General features: G+C 35.8%; 2 protein-coding genes and 3 pseudogenes across 2 annotated transcripts; 3 read left to right on the forward strand and 2 right to left on the reverse strand.

The window, feature by feature from the left end:
• Positions 1–5,962: 5,962 nt before the first annotated feature.
• LOC129246653 (U2 spliceosomal RNA) lies at positions 5,963–6,148 on the forward strand (annotated as a pseudogene).
• A 247-nt stretch (positions 6,149–6,395) lies between these two features.
• On the forward strand, positions 6,396–6,580 carry LOC129246518 (U2 spliceosomal RNA; annotated as a pseudogene).
• A 741-nt stretch (positions 6,581–7,321) lies between these two features.
• On the forward strand, positions 7,322–7,460 carry LOC129246586 (U2 spliceosomal RNA; annotated as a pseudogene).
• Positions 7,461–11,185: 3,725 nt separating this feature from the next.
• Positions 11,186–12,820, reverse strand: LOC129246182 (chymotrypsin inhibitor-like). The gene is made up of 2 exons (XM_054884767.1): positions 12,700–12,820; positions 11,186–11,563 (listed from the first exon to the last, which is right to left on the reverse strand). Exons 1-2 carry the CDS (start codon positions 12,773–12,775, stop codon positions 11,388–11,390), a joined length of 252 nt encoding a protein of 83 aa, XP_054740742.1. The 5' UTR covers positions 12,776–12,820; the 3' UTR covers positions 11,186–11,387.
• A 2,585-nt stretch (positions 12,821–15,405) lies between these two features.
• LOC129246450 (urokinase-type plasminogen activator-like) lies at positions 15,406–19,312 on the reverse strand. The gene is made up of 4 exons (XM_054885298.1): positions 19,291–19,312; positions 17,058–17,187; positions 15,654–15,903; positions 15,406–15,588 (listed from the first exon to the last, which is right to left on the reverse strand). The coding sequence occupies exons 1-4, from the start codon at positions 19,310–19,312 to the stop codon at positions 15,406–15,408; spliced, it is 585 nt and encodes a 194-aa protein (XP_054741273.1).
• Positions 19,313–23,277: the final 3,965 nt, after the last annotated feature.

The raw sequence follows: 23,277 nt of genomic DNA on the forward strand, positions 1-23,277 counted from the left end.
GTCGTGTCTTTACTGATTGAGTCGATGAAATGCATGAAAATGATCCGGAATTCCATCGAAGAATCATCTTGAGTGATGAGGCTCATTTCTACCTCGGTGGCTTCGCCACAAAAGCAAAATTGTCAGATCTGGGGCTCAGAAAATCTAAGAGTTATTGTTGGAAAGGCTCTCTATCCTCAACGTGTGACTGTTTGGTGCGGTCAATGCACCTTACTTTTTCGAAAATGAAGCTGGAGCAACAGTTACGGTAAATGGATTGGGCTATCGAGAGATGATAAACGATTTTTTATGGCCGGAATTAGATGGTATTGATCTGGGCAACGTTTATTTTCAACAAGACGGGGTAACGTGCCACAAAAATAACGAAACCATTGATCTTTTACGGGAATAATACATCTTATTGGAAAACCCTTATTTTATTTACATTTCAGCCTTCAACTCAACTAGTGGAAAATAATATTTGAAAGGTTGTACTCGTATGCAAATATTTTTTGCTTATAATGTAATTTATTTATCTGAATTATCAAGGAATTGTTTTTAGTTTCACAAACGCTAATTAAAAAAAAAAGTCAAAAATAGTTAAAAAAATTTTGTTATTATTAGCAAATCTTTTACGTTTAAACTCTTGAATCATTTGAGGTGACTTTCAGGAGAAATAGTTTGAGTTTTTCTTAAATTTGTCATCCAAAAAGTATAAAACTGGGTCAAAAATTTCATTATTTTGATTCCGTTGATACAATTTTTAATTATATTTAGCAAATCTTTTAAGCTTAAACTCTTCTATTATTTGAGGTGATTTGGCCATTTTCCATAGCTCAGGTGTGAGCTCGTTTTTTTTTTACATTTCTATTACCGTCTATCCCTCGGCAGGCAATGGCAAGCCGCCGAGTGTATTTCTGCCATGAAAAAGCTCCTCATAAAAATATCTGCCGTTCGGAGTCGGCTTGAAACTGTAGGTCCCTCTGTTTGTGGAACAACATCAAGGCGCACACCACAAATACGAGGAGGAGCTCGGCCAAACACCCAAAAAGGGTGTACGCGCCAATTATATATATATATAATATATATTACCGTTTTATAGTTTATTAGCCTTTAATTGCGCTTTTTGTGTTTGCTATTACCATGCACTCAAAATGTACATAGTTTCACTCCGATATTGTTTGTGAACATTAAAATAGCATCTCACCTCTTAAGTCTCACAGCTTCTAAGATATAATTAAAGCAAAAGAAGAGCCAAGATTTCTCCTTACTCTTTTGCTGTATTAAGTGCGTTTAGCTGGGGTTTAAGTATAAATTTGAGCCTGTGTCTGTATGCATTTTTTAATTGATTTTTAATCACTTCGAGGTTAATTTTCGTGTTTTTGTTCGTCTGCCTTCATATTACTGAGGATTTCACCACCCAGTGTCTCGTTCTGTTGTTGAAGCGCTAATAAATTTAATACTTGTATGATCACAAAATAAAAACGTAGTCCACTTATAAACGCCTAAAAGTATGCACCACATCGTTTGGATAAGTTGATTGCACACTGAGCGAAATACTGGTAATCTAATTTTGTCACTATATAAAACCTAATAGGACTATGAATAAGTTCCTTGCGGTTTTACAACAGATGGCATAACTTGATTATTATTCCATCGAACCACATTTCCAAACATTCATTGGAGAGCTACTGTCGTAAGGCACAAACGTCAGTATAAGTTTTTTATTTGAAGCGTAAACAACAATATTTTTACCACACTTGAAAATGTCGAATTTCGTGCCAAATAATGTGTTTTTGCGGGGAATTTTTTAATATGAAGAAAAAAGCAGCCGAAAGTCATCGTATCTTGGTGGAAGTTTATGGTGAGCATGCTCTAGCTGAGCGAACGTGCCAGAAGTGGTTTGCACGCTTTAAAAGTGGTGATTTTGGCTTGGAAGACGAAGAACGCGAGGGTGCGCCGCCAAAGTTCATGGATACCGAATTGGAGGAATTGCTCGATCAAGATCCGGCTCAAACGCAAGAAGAGGTTGCAAAAACTTTGGGAGTTGATCAATCAACCATTTCCAAACGTTTAAAAGCCATGGGAATGATCCGAAAGGTAGGCCATTGGGTGCCGTATGAATTGAAGCCAAGAGACGTTGAACGCCGTTTTATGGCATGCGAACAACTGCTTCAACGGCACAAAAGAAAGGGTTTTTTGCATCGAATTGTGACTGACGATGAAAAGTGGGTCCATTACGACAATCCAAAACGTCGGGCAACGTATGGATACCCTGGCCATGCTTCAACATCGACGTCGGCGCAGAATATTCATGGCCTGAAGGTTATGCTGTGTATCTGGTGGGACCAGCTGGGTGTTGTGTATTATGAGCTACTGAAACCGAATGAAACGATTACGGGGGATGTCTACCGACGACAATTGATGCGTTTGAGCCGAGCACTGCGAGAAAAACGGCCGCAATACGCCGATAGACACGACAAAGTTATTTTGCAACATGACCATGCTCGGCCACATGTTGCACAAGTGGTCAAAACATACTTAGAAACGCTCAAATGGGATGTCCTACCCCACCCGCCGTATAGTCCAGACCTTGCGCCATCCGATTACTATCTCTTCCGATCGATGCAACATGGCCTGGCTGACCAGCACTTCCGTAATTACGATGAAGTCAAAAAATGGATCGATTCGTGGATTGCGGCAAAACCGACCGAATTTTTCACAAAGGGAATCCGTGAATTGCCAGAAAGATGGGAAAAAGTAGTAGTAAGCGATGGACAATACTTTGAATATTAAATTTGTAACCATTTTACGTCAATAAAGTTTCAAATTTCGAAAAAAAACCGCACGAACTTAACCATAGTCCTATTATGTAGCTGTAAATTAAGTTAAGTGTAGTGGTCGAAAAAGTATGGACTAGACTAGAATTTCCTTAATTTATAGAAAAGTGTGAAAAATAAAAACTAATACATGAAAACTACTCCATAGCTGTACGGAATTCTCATAAAGCGTACGAGTGAAAGTATAAGAAAATATTAGGTCTCTTCTATTTGCCATTTCGCCGCTCGCTCTCTCTATGCTCGATTAACTTGACAAAAAATTTGCAATGGAAAGCCACAACAAAGTTGTCAAAGAAGATTCGCCGCTAGCGAGTGTGGCTATAGCTCATTAGACGCACAGCCTTACCAACATATATACAGTGACTCACAGCTTATTTGATGCAGCCAAAAAAAAAAATATTAAAATATCAAATATATTTTATGGTATTTTCATTACAGGAAAAAATCTTACATTTTTTTATTGTTAAATAAAATGTTTTATTTAATAACAAAAAATGTTTCTTCATAAGAAATATATGACAAATTAAATTAATTCAGTTACAGTTTTGAGGTCACAGCTTAAATGATGCACTAAATTAAAAGTATTCAAAAACATAAACACATTAATATTTCGATTTCATGATTACGGCTAATACATACTTAGTGGGGTATCTCTTTTAATTCAGAACAGCTTTTAATCGGGAATTCTTAGATTATACAAGTTTTTCTGTATAATCGGTACTAATATAATTTTACCTCATTCTTCCTGTAAGGCCCATTTCAGATCAGAAGCATTAGAAACATTGTGGTTTCTTATTTTAATTTCCAGCACTGACCACAAATTCTCAATAACATTGAGATGTGGACTCTGTGCAGGTGTCTGCACCCACATGTGCGCAGTTCCAGATAAGCCAAGTTTTGACAATACCAGATGTATGCTTGAGATCGTTGTCTTGGTAGAACCTAAACAAATCCCTAATGCCCATTTTATACGCACTTTGCTCTAAATTATCTTTTAGCAGATCCAGATACATATCTTTATTCATGTTTCCTTCGATAAATTTCAAATTTCCGACGTCTGAATAGGACAAGCACCCCATACCATCACACTGCTCCCACCGTGTTTAACTGTAGAGCTCAAATTACTTGGTTGAAGCGCTTTCATCCGCAAAAACAAAGGACTTCCAGAACGAAATGTCCTTGTTGAAATGTTGTCTGCAAAACTCTATTCCTTGTTTTTTATTACGAGCATTAATCAACCAACGGCTTATTTCAGGCAGTCTTTCCATTAAAATTTTCTTCGCGCAGAACTCTACGAATAGTTTCAGGGTTATAGATTTTATTTAAGTCATTCTCAAAAAAATTTTGCAAAGAAAAGTTGAACATTTTAAATAGGATTTTTTTTAAATTAAAGTTAAAGAGTCAAACCACGTCAAGTGGGCCCCGAATTTTCCATCAAATTCCCGATTTTAAAATCAAATGCATTTTTGGATAGAGAATTCGTCACATAATAATTGCTGTGAATAGTTTTTTTTTTATTTCGCTTTTTGTTTATGTTATTAACAATTGAATTTTTTTGCATGATATTCTTGTAAAATCAATATCTCAGAAACTACAATTGATAATTTGATGAAATTTATTTTGGTTACCGAAAAATGTTTACTCTACCGATTTAACGTCCAAAGACTGTGTATTTGTTGAAACAATAATTTTTAACAATACTTTTTTTGAAAAAATCGCAATTATTTTTGCGTTCTTCACGCTCTAAATGGACAATATTACAGTCAGATTAAGCGCACAACGCTCACCTTTAATAATCTGTAAAAAAAACTTTGTTCATCCAATCCGTTCTGAAGATATCGAATTTTTTGTCAGTCGAAGCACTACGCACTAAAACGAACTTGCATGAACATGGCTTTGCAGAGTCGTACAGTCGCCGCAACTTCTAGTGTCAATGTGCTGTGATTCCTAGTATGTTGTCTATCCTTTGAGGTTAGAAAAAAATTATTATGTATTGTTATGAAAATGGTTCGACCTGATGTGTGTTGCAATCCGTTGGGGAAAAAAGGTCATAATTGCGTACGTCATAATTTATTCCAAATAACCGCTCACTGGGATGTAAAATTCAATCAATATATCGGTAAATACGTTTGCAAATCATGTCGTGTGAAGATATATAGAGATGGAATTGCTACTGAAAGTGCAGCGTATATACGTCCAAGTCCACAGTGAGTATAATCTTGATATTTATATACATATATTGTGCATTGAATAGTTATTATTTAGGCAAATAAAGTCAATTTGTTCTCAAAATTTGTGACAGATTTAAACGCATCTTTGGCCCCCTCGAAAAGAACTTTAGCATCGCGAATATGATTTCCAGCAACGCGCTGCATACTTGCTTTTTGGGCTAGCCTTTTAACTGCTCCGCCGACCCCATCGCACGCTCCCTTGCTATGGGAAGTCGCGAAGAAAGTAATAAAGGTTCAAAAAGTTAGATTTATTCTTGTACTGCGATGCAGCTCCATCAAAAAATAAAAGAACTTTTTTATATTTCTGGATCCAAATTTACTTTTAAGATATTTAACAAGTCTTGTGTTGAATAAGTGAACCGAACCTGTATCGTGGGTTAGTTTTTCAGAAATAATGGCAAGGCTTAAATGATGCTGTTTACTATCGATACAATAGTAAATTACATACGGGTGAATGATCACTTGTTTCACGCATTTGTTTCGATGTTACCTAGTCTGGTATTTGTATTTTTTTTTCTCACGTAAAGCAGACTTTATATTCTCCACAAATGCTGAATTCAATTTTTTTTTCCTTGTTGAATATTTACTCTCGCTGTATTTTTGAAGTGAAAACTTCTTTAGAATCGTTGGGAGTGATTTGAGGAAAAGTGAAACGAAAAAGCGACCAACTTGGCTACGAAGCGTTATATTATATGTTGATATAAACGTAGCGACGAACTAAATAAAAATAACTTTTATTTTTTCTTGTGATTGGAACCAAGGATTTTGGATCGGAAGCTCACATTGCTAGTCGCTCGGCTACCGCGCCATGCTGTCATCGCTGGCCTAAAAGTTATTTAGTTACGAAGCGTTATATTATATGTTGATATAAATAATTTTTGTGAGCGTGTAATTCTCAAAAGGTTTATTAGAAAATCTATTGAAGTAGGTAGTGTGGTATCTGTTCGTATCAGCTTAACATCTGATAGATCCTCCGTCGGAGGACAACAAATGTTAAACTGATTTTTGGGAATGGGCGGAGTGTTTTAGGGGCTTGCTCCACCTCTGCCACGGGTTGACCCGGTATTGCAGTACCGCCGGGATTTCGGCCCTGAATAAATACAAGAAGAAACATACTAATACATTTAGGTTTGGCGGGAAGAGCCATAAATTTTTATATGAATACATGTAGACGAAAATGGAATTTGTTTTTTTTTTTTTTTGAAATTTGCATTGTAGGACATTTCTGATTGTTTATTGAAAACAGTTTTTTGGTTTAGATACTGAAAGTCAGTTTAAGTGAATCGGTATAAATATTTCGTACATTAATTTTTGTGAGCGTGTAATTCTCAAAAGGTTTATTAGAAAATCTATTGAAGTAGGTAGTGTGGTATCTGTTCGTATCAGCTTAACATCTGATAGATCCTCCATCGGAGGACAACAAATGTTAAACTAATTTTGGAAATGGGCGGAGTGTTTTAAAGGCTTTATCCACCTCTGCCACGGGTTGACCCGGTATTGCAGTACCGCCGGGATTTCGACCTTGAATAAATACAAGAAGAAATATACTAATACATTTAGCTTTGGTGGGAAGAGCCATAAATTTTTATATGAATATGTACATGTAGACGAAAATGGAATTTTTTTTGAAGTGAAATTTGCATTGTAGGACATTTCTGATTATTTATTGAAAACAGTTTTTTTTTATTAAAATTGATTATAGAAGAAAATTGAATTTTTTCCAAGGTGAATTCATACACTAAGCTAAGTAAAACGTTTCGTAATTCAATTTTGTGTTGACAACCAAATGTACACGGCGGAAGAAAAAAATAACAAATCAGCTGTGTTATTGCTACCACCTTCAAAAGATTCGCCTTGATTTTTCATATAAAAATTATACATATCATCACTTGTGACAACTGTACCCAGTCGGTCGACAGTGTGTGAATCATCTTTAAATTCTGCAAGAATACCCCAACCTGCGCAGCGCACAGTAAAATCGACACAAAGCTGAGCGCAGAGCACAATCGTTCAAACACACTAACGTACATACATACATATATACGCTCGAATACATTTTCTTACTGTGCTCAGCCAAGGCTGGTAGTCATGCACTGTGGCGATATGAACGCACAAATGCACATACACAGGCACGAACATGAAATCAAACAGCTCGCCGTGTTTAAGTGAATCGGTATAAATATTTCGTACATTAATTTTTGTGAGCGTGTAATTCTCAAAAGGTTTATTAGAAAATGTAATGACAAGGTAGTTTGTTGGTTGTGTATAGTTATCGCTTCTCGGCCTTATGGCTAAGATCAAAGTGTTAAACTAATTTTTGGAAATGGGCGGAGTGTTTTAGGGGCTTTATCCACCTCTGCCACGGGTTGGCCCGGTATTACAGTACTGCCGGGATTTCGGCCTTGAATAAATACAAGAAGAAATATACAAATACATTTAGCTTTGGTGGGAAGAGACATAAATTTTTATATGAATACAAGTAGACGAAAATGGAAGAAATTTGTAAGTCTGTTTCTTCGGTCCGTTTGGGTATTTTTTTTTTGACAACATCGAAACCAAAGCATTTGTATCATATTTTATCTATCATAAGCCACTCGTATCATTTGTTGAAATTGAAAACATTGAGGATGAATAATAATAAAATGAAGAAAATAAAATATGAACTTTATAGCAATATTATAATGAACCAATAATTATCCCGCTCCTAATGCTGCTTTCGTCTCATTCTCTCTCAGTTTGTTTTACGGAAGGTTTCACTTCTATCGCGTCTAACCGTTAGACACGTATTTTTTTTTTTTCGTTGATGATTTCTGCTATTATCTCTTTGACATTCATATCACTTAATTTTGAAAAACGTCGTTTTTTTATTGGCGGTTCACCAAGTTCCTGTAAAATAATGTTCACCTTTTCTAATTTTAGGTCATTCTGAATTTCCTGGTTTTCAAAATTAGCTTCACTATCCGAACATTCTTCTGCATCAGAAGAAACTTCAGACTCATCGTTTTCTGCTCCTTGGTCAGCATTAGAATTAATTAATTAAAATTTTCTGTCACAAATTTTGAGAACAAATTGACTTTATTTGCCTAAATAATAACTATGCAATGCACAATATATGTATATAAATATCAAGATTATACTCACTGTGGACTTGGACGTATATACGCTGCACTTTCAGTAGCAATTCCATCTCTATATATCTTCATACGACATGATTTGCAAACGTATTTACCGATATATTGATTGAATTTTACATCCCAGTGAGCGGTTATTTGGAATAAATTATGACGTACGCAATTATGACCTTTTTTCCCCAACGGATTGCAACACACATCAGGTCGAACCATTTTCATAACAATACATAATAATTTTTTTCTAACCTCAAAGGATAGACAACATACTAGGAATCACAGCACATTGACACTAGAAGTTGCGGCGACTGTACGACTCTGCAAAGCCATGTTCATGCAAGTTCGTTTTAGTGCGTAGTGCCTCGACTGACAAAAAATTCGATATCTTCAGAACGGATTGGATGAACAAAGTTTTTTTTACAGATTATTAAAGGTGAGCGTTGTGCGCTTAATCTGACTGTAATATTGTCCATTTAGAGCGTGAAGAACGCAAAAATAATTGCGATTTTTTCAAAAAAAGTATTGTTAAAAATTATTGTTTCAACAAATACACAGTCTTTGGACGTTAAATCGGTAGAGTAAACATTTTTCGGTAACCAAAATAAATTTCATCAAATGTGACGAATTCTCTATCCAAAAATGCATTTGATTTTAAAATCGGGAATTTGATGGAAAATTCGGGGCCCACTTGACGTGGTTTGACTCTAAATTTAAATTAAATTTTTTTAAATTTAATGATGCAGATAAGAGGTGGACTCTTCGCAAATTTAAAGAAAAACCCGATTTAAGCGCTCCAAAATGTCCGAACGAAGTCGAAAAATACTTAAAGGGTTACATGGGTTTCGTCGGGTAAAAAAGGCCTATTTTCAATATTTTTTTTTCTATGTAAAAAATTATTTATTTAATTCAAACCGTTTTCTGCCTTATAGATACATATTTAAAGAATAATTTCTGAAATTTAAAAAAAAAAAATTAAAACTCCTCCATTGTGACGTCATTTCCGGTGACCCCTCGCAAAAAAGGTGCGTCCGCGTTGTCAGCATAACTCCTGACAGGCTCATCAAAAATGAAAAAACAAAAATAAGTGTTTTAGTTAAGACCATAAACTCATGCTTGAAAGTGGCTTGGAGCGTACACTTTCCAAAGGCTGTATCTCCGAAACTATTATTCGGATGGACTTGAAAATTTAGTATAATATTTTTGAGATGTTGTAGAAATTAATAAGCTAATAAATCGATTTTTTGAACCCACGAAACCCATGTAACCCCTTAAGGGGTTAGGGGTAATTTTTCTTTATTAATATATTTTTTAATTAATATTTTAATACAATTTTCCTAAAACAAAATTTTTTGTATGAATTAATTTTTTTTAACCTTATTTTAATAATTTGTTTTAATTAGTACTAGGTGCAAGGTCCGTAGAATAGGGTGGATACTGAAGGACCTCCCATTCGAGCTCTTGGAGTGCGGCTTTAACGATAGCAAAACTTTAAATGCATTTTGCTCAAAACTATGTTTTTCGAACTAGTGATTACTGTAACTTAAAAGCCTCATGGTGGATTTCAATAAAATTTGTACTACTTTTGAAAAACATAAAAAACTCGTGCCTGATCGAAGGATTTTTTTTTCCAAAAATTTTGATTTTTTTCTAACAATTAGTTGTGGGTTTTTTCTCGAAAGTCTGAAAAATATTTTCTGAGGCCACCAAGTAACTAATTTCTCTAATTTTAAATGAATCTCCAAGGTCTTGTGATGATCACCGCAAGGGACTTCTCGAGAAACGGGCTCTACAAAAACAGCGATAACTTTTACAATGATTAATTTTTTTTTTGAGTTTTTGCTAAAGACAAGTCGAAACATGATGCATTAAGGCTATGTTGTTATTTTTATAAAATAAAGCAATTCATAATGAAAATCATAACTTTTTTGGGTCTTTGACTAACTCTTTAAAAACACTTTGTGGAGCACAGAGGATTGGTTGTTTTTTTTTAATTTGTTAAACTGGTGAGTCTTTGTCCAATTTTTGGTCCATAATTTCAAATTAATCCAGTCAAAAGTGTTCCGATAAGCGGTCCGCCAGTGGGTTCTAGAAAAATGCATTCAAGTTTTGCACACACTTACGAATAACACTTACACGCACTACATAAAAACATTTTTTTTACTATACTTAGTCCTGCCTAAGTTCTGTGACAAGTTAAGTCTGTTATAGATATGAATTTATAACACTTTTTCTATTGAAGTTAGCTTTATTTTATTTATTTTTAAATAAAAAAAAAACATTTTTTTTATTTTCATTCGCAATGCCAACATTTGCTTCAAACGATTAGACCATCCAACTATTGCAGCACGCACGATTTCCATGGATATTGAGGTCGCTGCTCGAACCAAAGATTGTTTGAGACCCTCCAAATATCTATAAGGTCTTCCATAGGCCATGCTCCTCAATTCTGAGCACAAATTTTAGTCCAATGGATTGATATATGGACTCCCAGATGGCCAATCATATGCGGCTATGAAAACAGAGACATTGCTTTTTAGCCACTACTGGGTGGTTTTTGCCTTATGGGCTAGAGCGGAATCTTGCTGAAAGATCCAATGCTTTCCATTAAAGAGAGTACTGCTGAACTGCTTCGCCACGCCCTCTCAGACATCCCTTGGCACACTTTTGCGCCGGTCTTAAACCAATTTTTCGCAAGACACTCCCCACCAAACCATTAAGCTGGTTGAATGGTGGCCACCCTGAGCACTTGGAACAAAATTTTTTGCGCCTTTAAAAGTTTTAGGATAGATTTTGTCCTTTTGCTTATTAGAATGAACTGGATTTTGCTTACAAGAACCCAGCTATTCCGTGGACTAAGCAAAATATTCTATTTTCTCAAAACCCTTGAGTGGTGTGATCTCATAAATAAACTCTGAATAAATTGGTAAAAATAAAACATCAACGGCATCTGATCTGTCACTATTTTATTTATAAATTCATTACATAATATGCCAATTTGCATCAAAAAAGTATATAAAAATAAAAACTTGCAGCTCGCGGTTCCCAATTAGCTGTAATTTGTTGTGTATGTGGTAAAATTTTATAGACGAGTTTCGTTAAAGGATCGGGCCGCGATTACGCAGCTTTTTGTCTTTATACTTTCTTTGCCTCAATTAATTTTGTTGTGCCAATTTGAAAATAATCGCTTTTGTCATTGCTTTTGTTATCATTTAGCAGTTTTCTGGTTCCACACACTGTCCAGTAGAGTTCAATAAGTAACCACTTTTACATTGACATCCAGGTACACAGCGTTGACTGCACATCATTTGCTCATCGCCGTCACTACACTTGGGTGGACAGGTGCTCCCACAGCTTTTGAACTCCTCATTATCGCCACAAGAACCGCCTTTAATATACGAGTATGACGGAATGAAACTATGTTAGTTGTAATTTATACATTTTTGAAGTGAAAACTTCTTTAGAATCGTTGGGGGTGATTTGAGAAAAAGTGAAACGAAAAAGCGACCAACTTGGCTACGAAGCGTTATATTATATGTTGATATAAACGTAGCGACAAACTAAATAACTTTTATTTTTTCTTGTGATTCGAACCAAGGATTTTGGATCGGAAGCTCACATTGCTAGTCGCTCGGCTACCGCGCCATGCTGTCGGCGCTGGCCTAAAAGTTATTTAGTTACGAAGCGTTATATTATATGTTGATATAAACGTAGCGACGAAAGTTTGCTTACTGTTTACACATTTTCCAAAGGTGACGGAGAACTAAAAAAAAAAGTCGATTTTCAAACAAATACGAGTGCATATGTGTAATTGTGTTAGAGTTTCGGTCACGCCCCAGCAAAACCTGCGTGCATATGTGTTTGTAACATTAAAAAAAATGTTATTGTGTTAGAGTTTCGGTCACGCAGGTTTTGCTGGGGACGCTCATAATAGCAACCGCGTGTGTATTTTTATATTCGTAAATATTTTCATTTTTAAATATTAAAAATAATGCAGAAAAGTGTCGTGAATATGACAGAAAAAAAAATCAATAAATAGCATCACGGAATTCATTCACGAAAATTTAATAAAGTATACACCAGAAGTATCGCGGATACTTAGAAAAGATGGCGATTTTAACGTAAATTTTGCATTGGACACAGCGGTTCCTTCAATTGATTTTCTCAATACAACATTCAATTTAAAAATGTGTAACAATCGCACTGAATCGACAACACGATCAAAAACAACAATTGACGCGGTCTTTCAAAGATATGTTGACAACATCGAAACCAAAGCATTTGTATCATATTTTAGCTATCATAAGCCACTCGTATCATTTGTTGAAATTGAAAACATTGAGGATGAATAATAATAAAATGAAGAAAATAAAATATGAACTTTATAGCAATATTATAATGAACCTATAATTATCCCGCCCCTAATGCTGCTTTCGTCTCATTCTCTCTCAGTTTGTTTTACGGAAGGTTTCATTTCTATCGCGTCTAACCGTTAGACTGGTATTTTTTTTTTTTTTCAAATACCTTCCTCCTGCGCAGCTGCTATAAGCGCCATGCAGCACACAATGAGCAGAAATAGCAACTGGATTTTATTACTCATTTTTGAAGCACCGATCAATATGCAAATACAAGTGGGTTGAACGAGGTACACTTGGCGTTTGTTTTACCAGTATTACAGCGCCGATTTATTTATGCATTTTATCGAATAAGTTGTATTTTGGGCGCCGAGAAAGATGAATCATTCTAAATTGCGCACTTAGTATGTATTTAGCTGTAAAAAAGCGAATAAAGTTACTCTCCCACATAGCCAAATAAAAGTATACAAAAGCCCTCACGAGATTCACAAAGAAATTTGTTTAGTTAGCTGTTCAAATAAAAGCGCGCTGAAGTGCAGGGTTAAGAATTGTGGGCTGAGCGTTGAAAACTGTTTGCTTTTTCTGCTCGTTCTGAGCTTCATTGCCTGCCGAGAAGAATAAAAAAAAAAATAAAACAAATTGAAATAAAAAATTAAATAAATTGAAATAAAAAAATTAAAAAAAAATGTAAGTAAAAAATTAAATAAATTGAAACAAACAATTTATTACTCATAGAAATATTTGCGTATGTAATTTCAAGTTAATATTTTGCAGGTGAAGGCTGCGCTAAAAGTAAAAACGGTAATGTTTTCAAGTTTTCCACCCTTTCTGCGAAGTGGTACATTAAGTCGGGGGAGGGCATTAACTAGGGACGAAAATTGTTTCGATACCGAGATTTTTGGTATTATTCCCGGAATTTGGATATCCAATATTCTCCAATAATTTATTGTATTTAAAAAAAAAATGACATCAATATTCTTTGAGACGCTCCTAAATTATTTCATTAGTAGCAAAACAGAAGACAACAGTTTAATTTACATACCTATTGTTTGATATACTCGATGATGCTGATGCAAGGGCATCAGTTGTCTGTTAGTTGACTAAATGACAGTCCGAGGTATTGTTTACAAGCGCGCGGAAGCATTTTGCCGAGAGTATACGCAAAAAAAGAAAATCAGTAATTTATTTCAAAAGACTGCAACGTCAGATGAAATGGTTGAAAAAATAAAGAAGCGACTTGACCGAAATCTCCGACGTAGTGCCAATGAAATGGCGAAAGAACTGAAAAATCTGACCCTAGCATCCGCCGCATGCTGAAAAATGATCTCAAAGTCAAGCCTTACAAGATCCATAAGGCACGTGGTCTCACACCAAAGCAGCAGCAAGTCAGACTTGAGAGAGCGAACGAGTTGCTTCGCTTGGCCGAAAGCGGTCAATTTCCAAATATTGTGTTTTCTGACGAGAAAAATTTTCCAACTGAGCAATTCGTAAACTCATAAAACGAGAATTCATACGAGAATTTAAGTCATCGATTGGCCACCAGGAGGCAGCATTCGCCACAGGTAATGGTTTGGGCCGCTGTAACTGCAGATGGGCGCTCTCCAATCGTTTTCATCGAGCCTGGCTTCAAGGTAAATATGAAATATTATCGGGAAAGTATTCTGGAGGTTGTTTTGAAGCCGTGGGCAGACAAACATTTCGGTGGCAGACCATGGACGTTTCAATAGGACTCGGCACCGTCTCACAAAGCTCGAAAGATTCACCGGTCTCGACGCGCTGAAAAAAGGCATTGTCCGCACACCCCGAGTGGGCAAAAAGTCACACTCGGGCAGCTAGCGATTCGTTTCTGGACCTTTTAAACTGTTATAATTTTTAAAACTGGAGTTTTTTATATAATTTTTAACTATTATAGTTTTAAAACTGTTATAACTTTAAAAAAATTGGTATATTGTAGAAACTGTTATACTTTTTACAACTGGAGTTTAAAAACTTTTATAATCCTAAAACTGTTATAACTTTTAAACTGTTGTAATTTAAAAAATTGTTATATTGTAAAAACTGTTACACTTTTTACACCTGGCGTTTAAAAACTGTTATAATTTTTAAACTGTTATAATTTCAAACAAATTGACATATTGTAAAAACAGTTGCACTTTTTACAACTGGAGTTTAAAAACTGTTATAATCTTAAAACTGTTATAATTTTTAAACTGTTATAATTTTAAACTTTTATAATTTTTAAACTGTTAAAATTTTTAAACTATTGTAATTTAAAAAAATTTTATATTGTAAAATCTGTTATACTTTTTACACCTGGAGTTTAAAAACTGCTATAATTTTTAAACTGTTATAACTTAAAAAAAATTTATATATTGTAAAAACTGTAATACTTTTTACAACTGGAATTTAAAAACTGTTATAATTTTTAAACTATTATAATTTAAAAAATTGTTATATTGTAAAAACTGTTATACTTTTTACAACTGGAGTTTAAAAACTGTTATAATTTTTAAACTGTTATAACTTATAAACACCAAAAAAAACTGACTTGTTGGAGAAAACCCAGAGAAGTGGTATAAATTCATGACACACTATTAACACAAATAAGTTATATCTACTATCGATTAGTTTTCAGCAAGGACTGTTTATTTAAAATTCAAAACAGTTGCAAATAAGAAAAAGCTAAATTGAAAAATCTATAGGTATGTATATCCCCTTATATGTTAAATAGCAAATATTGATTAAAAGTCGCTGTTGCTCAACAAATTTAAGACAATATGATAATTGCTTATTTTTTCAGTAGTATTGACAAGTAGTATTTGATTGGCGCATCAAAGCTCATCGCAATATTTGGCATGTGACAGTCCGTGTAGTACTACTCTTTATCGTTGGCCATCACTGTATTGAACCACGGTATAAATTCCTCTAAACTCATATAAGTAGGCCTCGGATATCTACTGCCAGTATCCCAACACATCAAACCGACCAATGTTTGTCGGCCATTAAATGTTGAGATTAGCGTACCACTAAAGCCATCCTGCACCGCAACGTACACTGGCTTTATAAAGAAAAAAAATTGAAGTTTAATTTTTGGTTAGGACCATTTGTGATGTTCTCGTTTACCTCTATATCTGAGTACTCGGTGTTTAGGTCTTGCAATATGCGTTCTAGGTCAACTACTTCGGCCTGATTCTTCAGTGGTGGCAAACATATCGATGTCATGTGCTCATTGGGGCCATTTTTCTCTAATCGAATTACCGCTATATCGTTTATGTTCCTTACTGGATTGGAATTTGGATACAGTTCCAGACGATCGACGTGATATTCCCCAAGACCACATGGGAAATTCACGCTTATTTCATGAATGGGGGTGCTGAGAAGAAGAAGAGGGTTAATGTCGAAAATTAACATATTTGTGCAAACGTGGAAAATTTGTTTCGTATTACGGACAGAATAGAAATATAGCTGAGTAGTAGAGCTACGCAGGAGTAAACCGATAGATTTGGAACTTTGTTTGCTAGCAACTGCAAGCAAAAACCACTAGACGAATGTCCATGCAGAGTTGTATTCTTTTAAAAAACGAAAGCCAGTTACTATTGCATCAGAAAACTATACCTGCAGCGAATTAAAAAAATAAACAAGTATTTACTACCTTCTTTCAGGAATCATACGCTTTTGTGAGAATTTCTATTTCATCTTTCAGCATATTGAAAGCATTTCTCTTTCGCACTTAAATCACTCGAAAGGATGCCACTCCTTTCCTCCACTCACTTCCATTCACATCAGACTTCTCTCCCTCACAAAATAGTCGGCAACCTCCAAGGTAACTGCACATCTCTTAACGAAATGGCTGAGTCATTTCGCTTAAGGATAATATGGGTCCCTGGCCATTGCGACATTGAAGGCAACCGCAGAGCCAATGAACTAGCGCGACTTGGCACCAAATCAACCGCTGAATACACATACAATGACATAGGCATACCCTTACAGACCCGTACGATGCTTATACTTGAAGAAATCATAAGAACAGCGAACGAAATGAAACCACCTGCAAAATCGCCCGACAATTGTGGCCTTCTCTCAATGCTAAACGCAAGAATCTCTGCTAAGTCAAAACAAGCACACTGAATTCAGTTATAACAGAACACTGCCTAATAGGTAAACACGCCCAAAGGATGGTCAAGAAGAGGAAAAGGAAGGTACAATCTTGCACCTTCTGTGCCATTGTCCTGCTCTATCTAGACGCAGTTTTCCTATTCTAGGTAGACAATTTTTTAATGAATTATAATTTCTCAGTTCTGCAGAAATTAGGGATATTCAAGAATTTTTTAAAATCTCACACTGACTCTCACATAAACCTGAGTATGTCCCACAGTGAACAACCACTTAACCTCACATAACCTAGCCCAATATACGCAAATATGCATAAGTGCTGAAATCTTCTTGGCAAAGCAAACTTATGGATCTTGAGACTCTAAACAAAATTCTTATCTCATTCTCGAATTTCCGAATTCACTTACTACTTACTCTTTTACACAATGCGCCTTCGTCACAATCCAGCTATCAGAAATAAGTGAGCCACCACAGAATGCGTTATTTGCATTTATGGATACCTTCCAGGGTGCTGCACAAGAGCCTTTCGGGTCTATACCACAGTCTGAAATGAGAGTTGTTAAAGCGAATAAAATTAGATAAACATTAATTTTTATTTATTGCAAGGTTTTCGTTAGCTCCACAATCAATAGTAAAAATTATGCTTTGTTTTTGTAACACGGGGTAGGGATTTTAGCGAGTCCACTTTGTTATTAAATACCTTTCAATGGATCCCCATCTGCTTATATTTTATCAAAAATTAAAAAAAAAGATATAGAACTAGGATGTAGCGCCACCTAACGAGAATCTGAGTTATTCAGAGATTCACTCACAAGTTCAATTTGATATCAACGTACAGAAGAGTTTTATATGCATATAAAAAAGTAAAGCAATAATTGATGATTTGAACACTACGCATTTTTTCCAAATACCTGTTGCCGATAGACCCAAAATAATCCCGTTAAAGTGCACATGAAGCAGTAACAGCAAAATTATTTTATTACTCATTTTTGAAGCACCGAACAATAGATAAAAGTGTTTGGAGCGGGATACACTTCGCAATTGATTCAATGATATTTGGGATTCCTTTAATTTATACATTTTTTAAGTAAATAGAATTTTGAGCATTTTAGGAAAAATGCAAAGCAAGCCCCCTAAGTAGGCATATAAATACAGTCGACTCTCGTTAATTCAAAGCTGCGATATTTCGAAACTCTCATTAATTCAAAGTCATCACGAGTCTCCTACAAAATCTTTTTATATATCGATTTATGGCCATACATTTTTATGCACACGGTAATTCGAACGAAAACAATTATTGCTATGATGCGGTAATTCGAACTCATATGGCCAAACACTCGACAATTCAAATGTGCAAAGTTTCTTGGTGTGCTAGTAAGAACTTTGAATTTTGGGGCTTCCCTGAAAATACCTTTACTGTGCGTGGTTGCGTATTACGCATAAAACATAGGCATATTTTTACGCACGCTTCCGCATGAATCGCTTGGTTGGTATACAGACTAAAAATTGGTATTAAATATGAGCCCTAAAAAGTATAAATATTTGGCGATTGCTGAAAAGAAGATATTAAATGAATAAGTAGAAGGAGGTGAGAAGCAAAGCGATGTTGCAAAATAATTTAAGATTCCTCTCAGTACTCCTTCAACCATAATAAAGAACAAGGAGGAGGTTACTGCTGCTCAAACTGCTGGAGCACGGAAAAGAACAACTAAAGATGAATTTCCTCGTCTGGCAGAAAGCCTGGACAATTGGCTTAGACAGTGTAGAGGACAAAAGGATCTACAGGGTGGGCCAAATAAGACCTACACACAACCACAAATAAGCTAAGCAGAAATAATTTTTTTTATTTTTTGACATATTTATTTTTCTCTTTTTGTAGGTTATAATTGAATTGTTGGAAATTTATTTTGAAACCCTACAGTACAACACAACGCGTTAAAATTATCGAGTTTTTCTATTCTTACACAATTAGCCACACCAATTAATTTTGTAAATAATGTTTTGATGTCGGATGAAGCGCATTTCCATTTAAATTATGTCAACAAACAAAACTGTAGATTGTGGGGCTCTGAAAATCCAAGGGCAACACACCAACATCAGTTGCACCTATCTAAATGTACTATTCGGTGCGGTGTTATGGCCACTAGAGTTATCGGTCCATATTTCTTCGAAAATGAGCCGGAATCGATTTCAGGAGCTTCTTACAGAACATTGATTGAAATCTTTTTGAGGCCAATGGCGGAGCAGTATCCTAATTTGTGGTTTCAACAAGATGGAGCAACTGCGCCTACTGCTAGGCAAACTATGGACCTTAGTATGGACATTAGTAGGTCTTATTTGGCCTAACCTGTATTAGCGGAACTTTGTTAAAGGAAAAAGCAAAAGAGTTCGCATGTACTCTAAACATACAAAACTTTGCGGCAAGTGAAGGGCGGCTTACAAATTTCAAAAAGAGGAATGGAGTTGTGTTTAAAAAAGTTTGTGGAGCTGTTAATGGTGCTGTTTGAAGTGAAGCTGTTAATGGTGCTGTTTGTTTGGATTGGCATGGTAAATTGAAGACATTCATTGAAAACTATGATGCCCGATACATTTTCAATACTGATGATACTGGCCTATGTTTCAAATGCTTACCGGACAAGACACTTACTTTTAAAGGTGAAAAGTGTCATGGGGGGCAAAACATAGTAAAGAATGAATCGGAAAGCCTTAGCCCTTATATATATATATATAATTGGCGCTTACACCCTTTTTGGGTGCTTGGCCGAGCTCCTCCTCCTATTTGTGGTGTGCGTCTTGATGTTGTTCCACAAATGGAGGGACCTACAGTTTCAAGCCGACTCCGAACGGCAGATATTTGTGTGAGGAGCGTTTTTGTTTTTTGTTTCATGGCAGAAATACACTCGGAGGTTTGCCATTGCCTGACGAGGGGCGACCGCTATTAGAAAAATGTTTTTCTTAATTTTGGTGTTTCACCGAGATTCGAACCAACGTTCTCTCTGTGAATTCCGAATGGTAGTCACCCATTCGGCTACGGCAGCCGCCCTTAGTAATAGAAAAAGCAATGAAACTGCGATGTTTTAAAGCGTAAAATCATTTCCTACTCTATACAGGGGTAACAAAAAAGCTTGGATGACAACGGAACTTTTTAACAATTGCCTTTTAAGAGTTTATGGAAACATGAAACGACAAAAGAGAAACATTTGACTATCCTCAGACAATTGCACTGTCCACAACAGTCCTCCTACATTATTCAACGTAGAGCTCTACTTCTTTCTGCCAAATACAACTTCCAAACTGCAGCCATTGCAGCAAGGGATTATCCATAATGTAAAGACGTTGTATCGCAAAGAAATGGTTAAGATCGTTTTGGAATCTCTCGACAAGCAGCTAACAACGAATATCACGTTTCTGAGAGCTGTTTTATTGGTTGACAAGGCACGGAGAGCTGTAACACACCTAACGATTCTCAACTGCTTCAAAAAATCGGGTTTCATAAAATAATATCAGTACGATTCGCAAATAATTATGGATGATGAAGAACCATCAATGGTACCAGTAGTTGAAATCAAAGGTGTGAGATTTTTTGACTATGTTCAAGTGGATGAAGATGTTGCTGTCTCAGGATCACTAACCGATGGCGAAATTTTATCTTCGACAGATATGAATGAAAAGAGAAACGATGAAGATGAAGACGATACATCAGAACCTTTGGCAGAGGTGTCAGTTAAGGTAGCAAGAGTCTCATTCAACAATTCACAGAGCTTTTGTCTACAAAACGAAACTGATGAAACAGGCACTTTATATCCTTAAAAAATTTATTGAAAATTCTGAGCGGCGGCAATGTGCTTCGCAGCAAACCCGTATAAATGAGTTCTTTTCAAAGATTAATTAACTTTGAATATCAAAAATTAGGAATATGTAAAACATTAGCAGTTGAATAATATTCCTTGATAATTCGTAGTTTTATTTATTTTCTCTCAAAAAATTCGAACCATTTAATATTTCAAACACTCGATAATGCGTAATATTTTAAGAGTCCCTCGAATTTCGAATTAACGAGAGTCGACTGTGTGTATTTTAGAAACATAAGCGCCCATATGTCCACAAAGCAATTTGTTTAACTAGCTGTTTGAATAAAATCCAACAGCTGAACAGCTGTCAAAATAATTGTGTGCTGCGCGGCGAAATCTGTTTGCTATTTGTGCCTGCTGTGAGTTCATTGCCTACCGAGAAAAAAATGTATTTGAAGTTAGAAATTAAATTTTAATACAGATATTAATGTATGTAGTTCGAATTGAGTATTTTGAAGGTGAAGGTGTGCCAAAATTAATGACGGTATTATTTCGAAGTTTTGCACCCTATATTGTATATGTAAGTATAATGGGAGTATCCGAAAACGTAGTAACTTGAAAAAGTTGCACATAGTTATACCGCTTGTATGGAACTTATGGAAAGATATTCGCGTTTTTTTGTATTTTTTTGTTTTCTTGGTTAAATACTCGCGTTCTAGTTCAGATATAACAGATGGGCCATGGTCTAACACACAGATGGTTACTTTGGCATATAGTTTTATTGCACTCACCTCTTCCTCAGTTAATACTAACCTTAAAAATACAGCTGTTAAAAAGTCATGCTATTCTATTCATTCGTTCTTGAGTTATACTGTCCTCCAGTAAAGTTCAATGGCATCGAGATCATACAATCCAACGAAACTAGGTATTTAGGCCAAACAGTCACTTGGAAAACTCACATCCTTACCAAAAGAAAAGCTTTGGAATTAAAACTTACTTCTTTCTACTGGTTACTAAACAAAAATTGCCAATTGCCGCTATATAAAAAAATGCTCTTGTATAAGTCTGCCCTATAATTTAGTATAAGGGGAAGAAAGAACCGCCTTGTGGTCTGATTACCTGAAAACATATTTTTTTTGTTTTTTTTTTTGTTTTTTTTGTTTTTTTTTTTTGTGTGGAAGCGGAGGATAAAAATGTCAGATACATTCAATTGATGCCGTCGCGCCAATGATATGTGGGGCACGCTCCCACTAAAACAGACCTCCCCTCTTCGGCTGACTTCCCCCCCGGGACCGCACTTGCACTACATCGAGGGTGGAGCCGTGATTGTGGATAACAACCACAAAAGAAACCTGCGTCCAGGCTCTCTACCTATGACATATGGAGGTTATACAAGTGATAGTCTCCATTACTCCATTAAGTAGTAAATGGAACTTCGAAAGTGTGCGGTAATGTCGTGTGCATTACCGTCTTGTCTGCGTATGATGTGGTCGTGAGTCATTAACTCAAGCGTCCCTAATTTTTCTCGGTATGTCTGAGTCGACCTCATCTGGAGCACTGTTATCTTTAGCACTTGTCGGGAAGTTCGATGTGATCAGACGCGGCACAGGTCGTTAAAATATTTTGCTCTACCTGCCGGTACTGAAACAGCTCTCTTGTCCGCCTGAGCGAGGAGCCGCGGTTACAGTAAATGGCGAGCGTTACCGTGACATGCTCAACGAGTTGTTTCCAAAAATTGAAGAGGATAACATGGACGACATTTGGTTTCAACAGGACGGTGCAACTTGTCACACTGCCAAAGTTACACTCGACCTTTTGGCTACCGTTTTTGAATTCCGATATCAATTGGCCGCCTCGGAGCTATGATTTAAGCCCGCTGGACTATTTTTTGTGGGGAGCCGTTAGGGACAAATGCTATGCGAACCATCCAGAGACGATTGAGGCTTTAAAACACGAAATCGAAGTTGCCATTCATGAAATTGGAGCCCAAACAATCGAAAATGTGCTTAAAAATTGGGTTGATCGAATGGCCTACTGTAAAGCCAGTCGTGGCAGTCATTTGAACGATATTATTTTCCATTCATAAATGACAATGTTCAATATTCAAAATAAAAAAAAAAGTTTGAAAAAATATTAATTATTTTATTTTTTATAATAATAATAATAATAATTGGCGCGTACACTTCTGTTAGGTGCTTGGCCGAGCTCCTCCTCCTATTTGTGGTGTGCGTGCTGATGTTGTTCCACAAATGGAGGGACCTACAGTTTCAAGCCAACTCCGAACGGCAGATATTTTTATGAGGAGCTTTTTCATGGCAGAAATACACTCGGAGGTTTGCCATTGCCTCCCGAGGGGCGACCGCTACTAGAAAAATGTTTTTATTAATTTTGCTTTCACCGAGATTCGAACCAACGATCTCTCTGTGAATTCCGAATGGTAATCACGCACCAACCCATTCGGCTACGGCGGCCGCCATTTATTTTTTATAGCCGATTCAAAAAGCAAATTTAACATGGCCCACCCTATATATTCAAATAATTGTAACGTCTATTGTTCATGTCATAGAACTTTTTGGGTTTGTTCACGTTTTAGAGTAGTCAATGCACAAAAATGTTTGTTCACGTTTTGGGGTGTTCACGCTTTAGAGCGTTCACGTTATCGAGCGTGCGCTGTATAATAAAAAAAATTGTTTTACAAAAATGGAACTGTGGATAATTTTACAAGCAATTTTCTACAAAATATAAAGCTTTTTTTTACATACATACATATATTTCGCTTTATTAATATTCACTTAAACCTATTGAAAATCGTACAAAACTCGCTTAACCTAATATAAATTATT

Source organism: Anastrepha obliqua, chromosome 4 (assembly GCF_027943255.1).
Source record: "Anastrepha obliqua isolate idAnaObli1 chromosome 4, idAnaObli1_1.0, whole genome shotgun sequence".
Lineage (NCBI taxonomy): Eukaryota > Metazoa > Arthropoda > Insecta > Diptera > Tephritidae > Anastrepha > Anastrepha obliqua.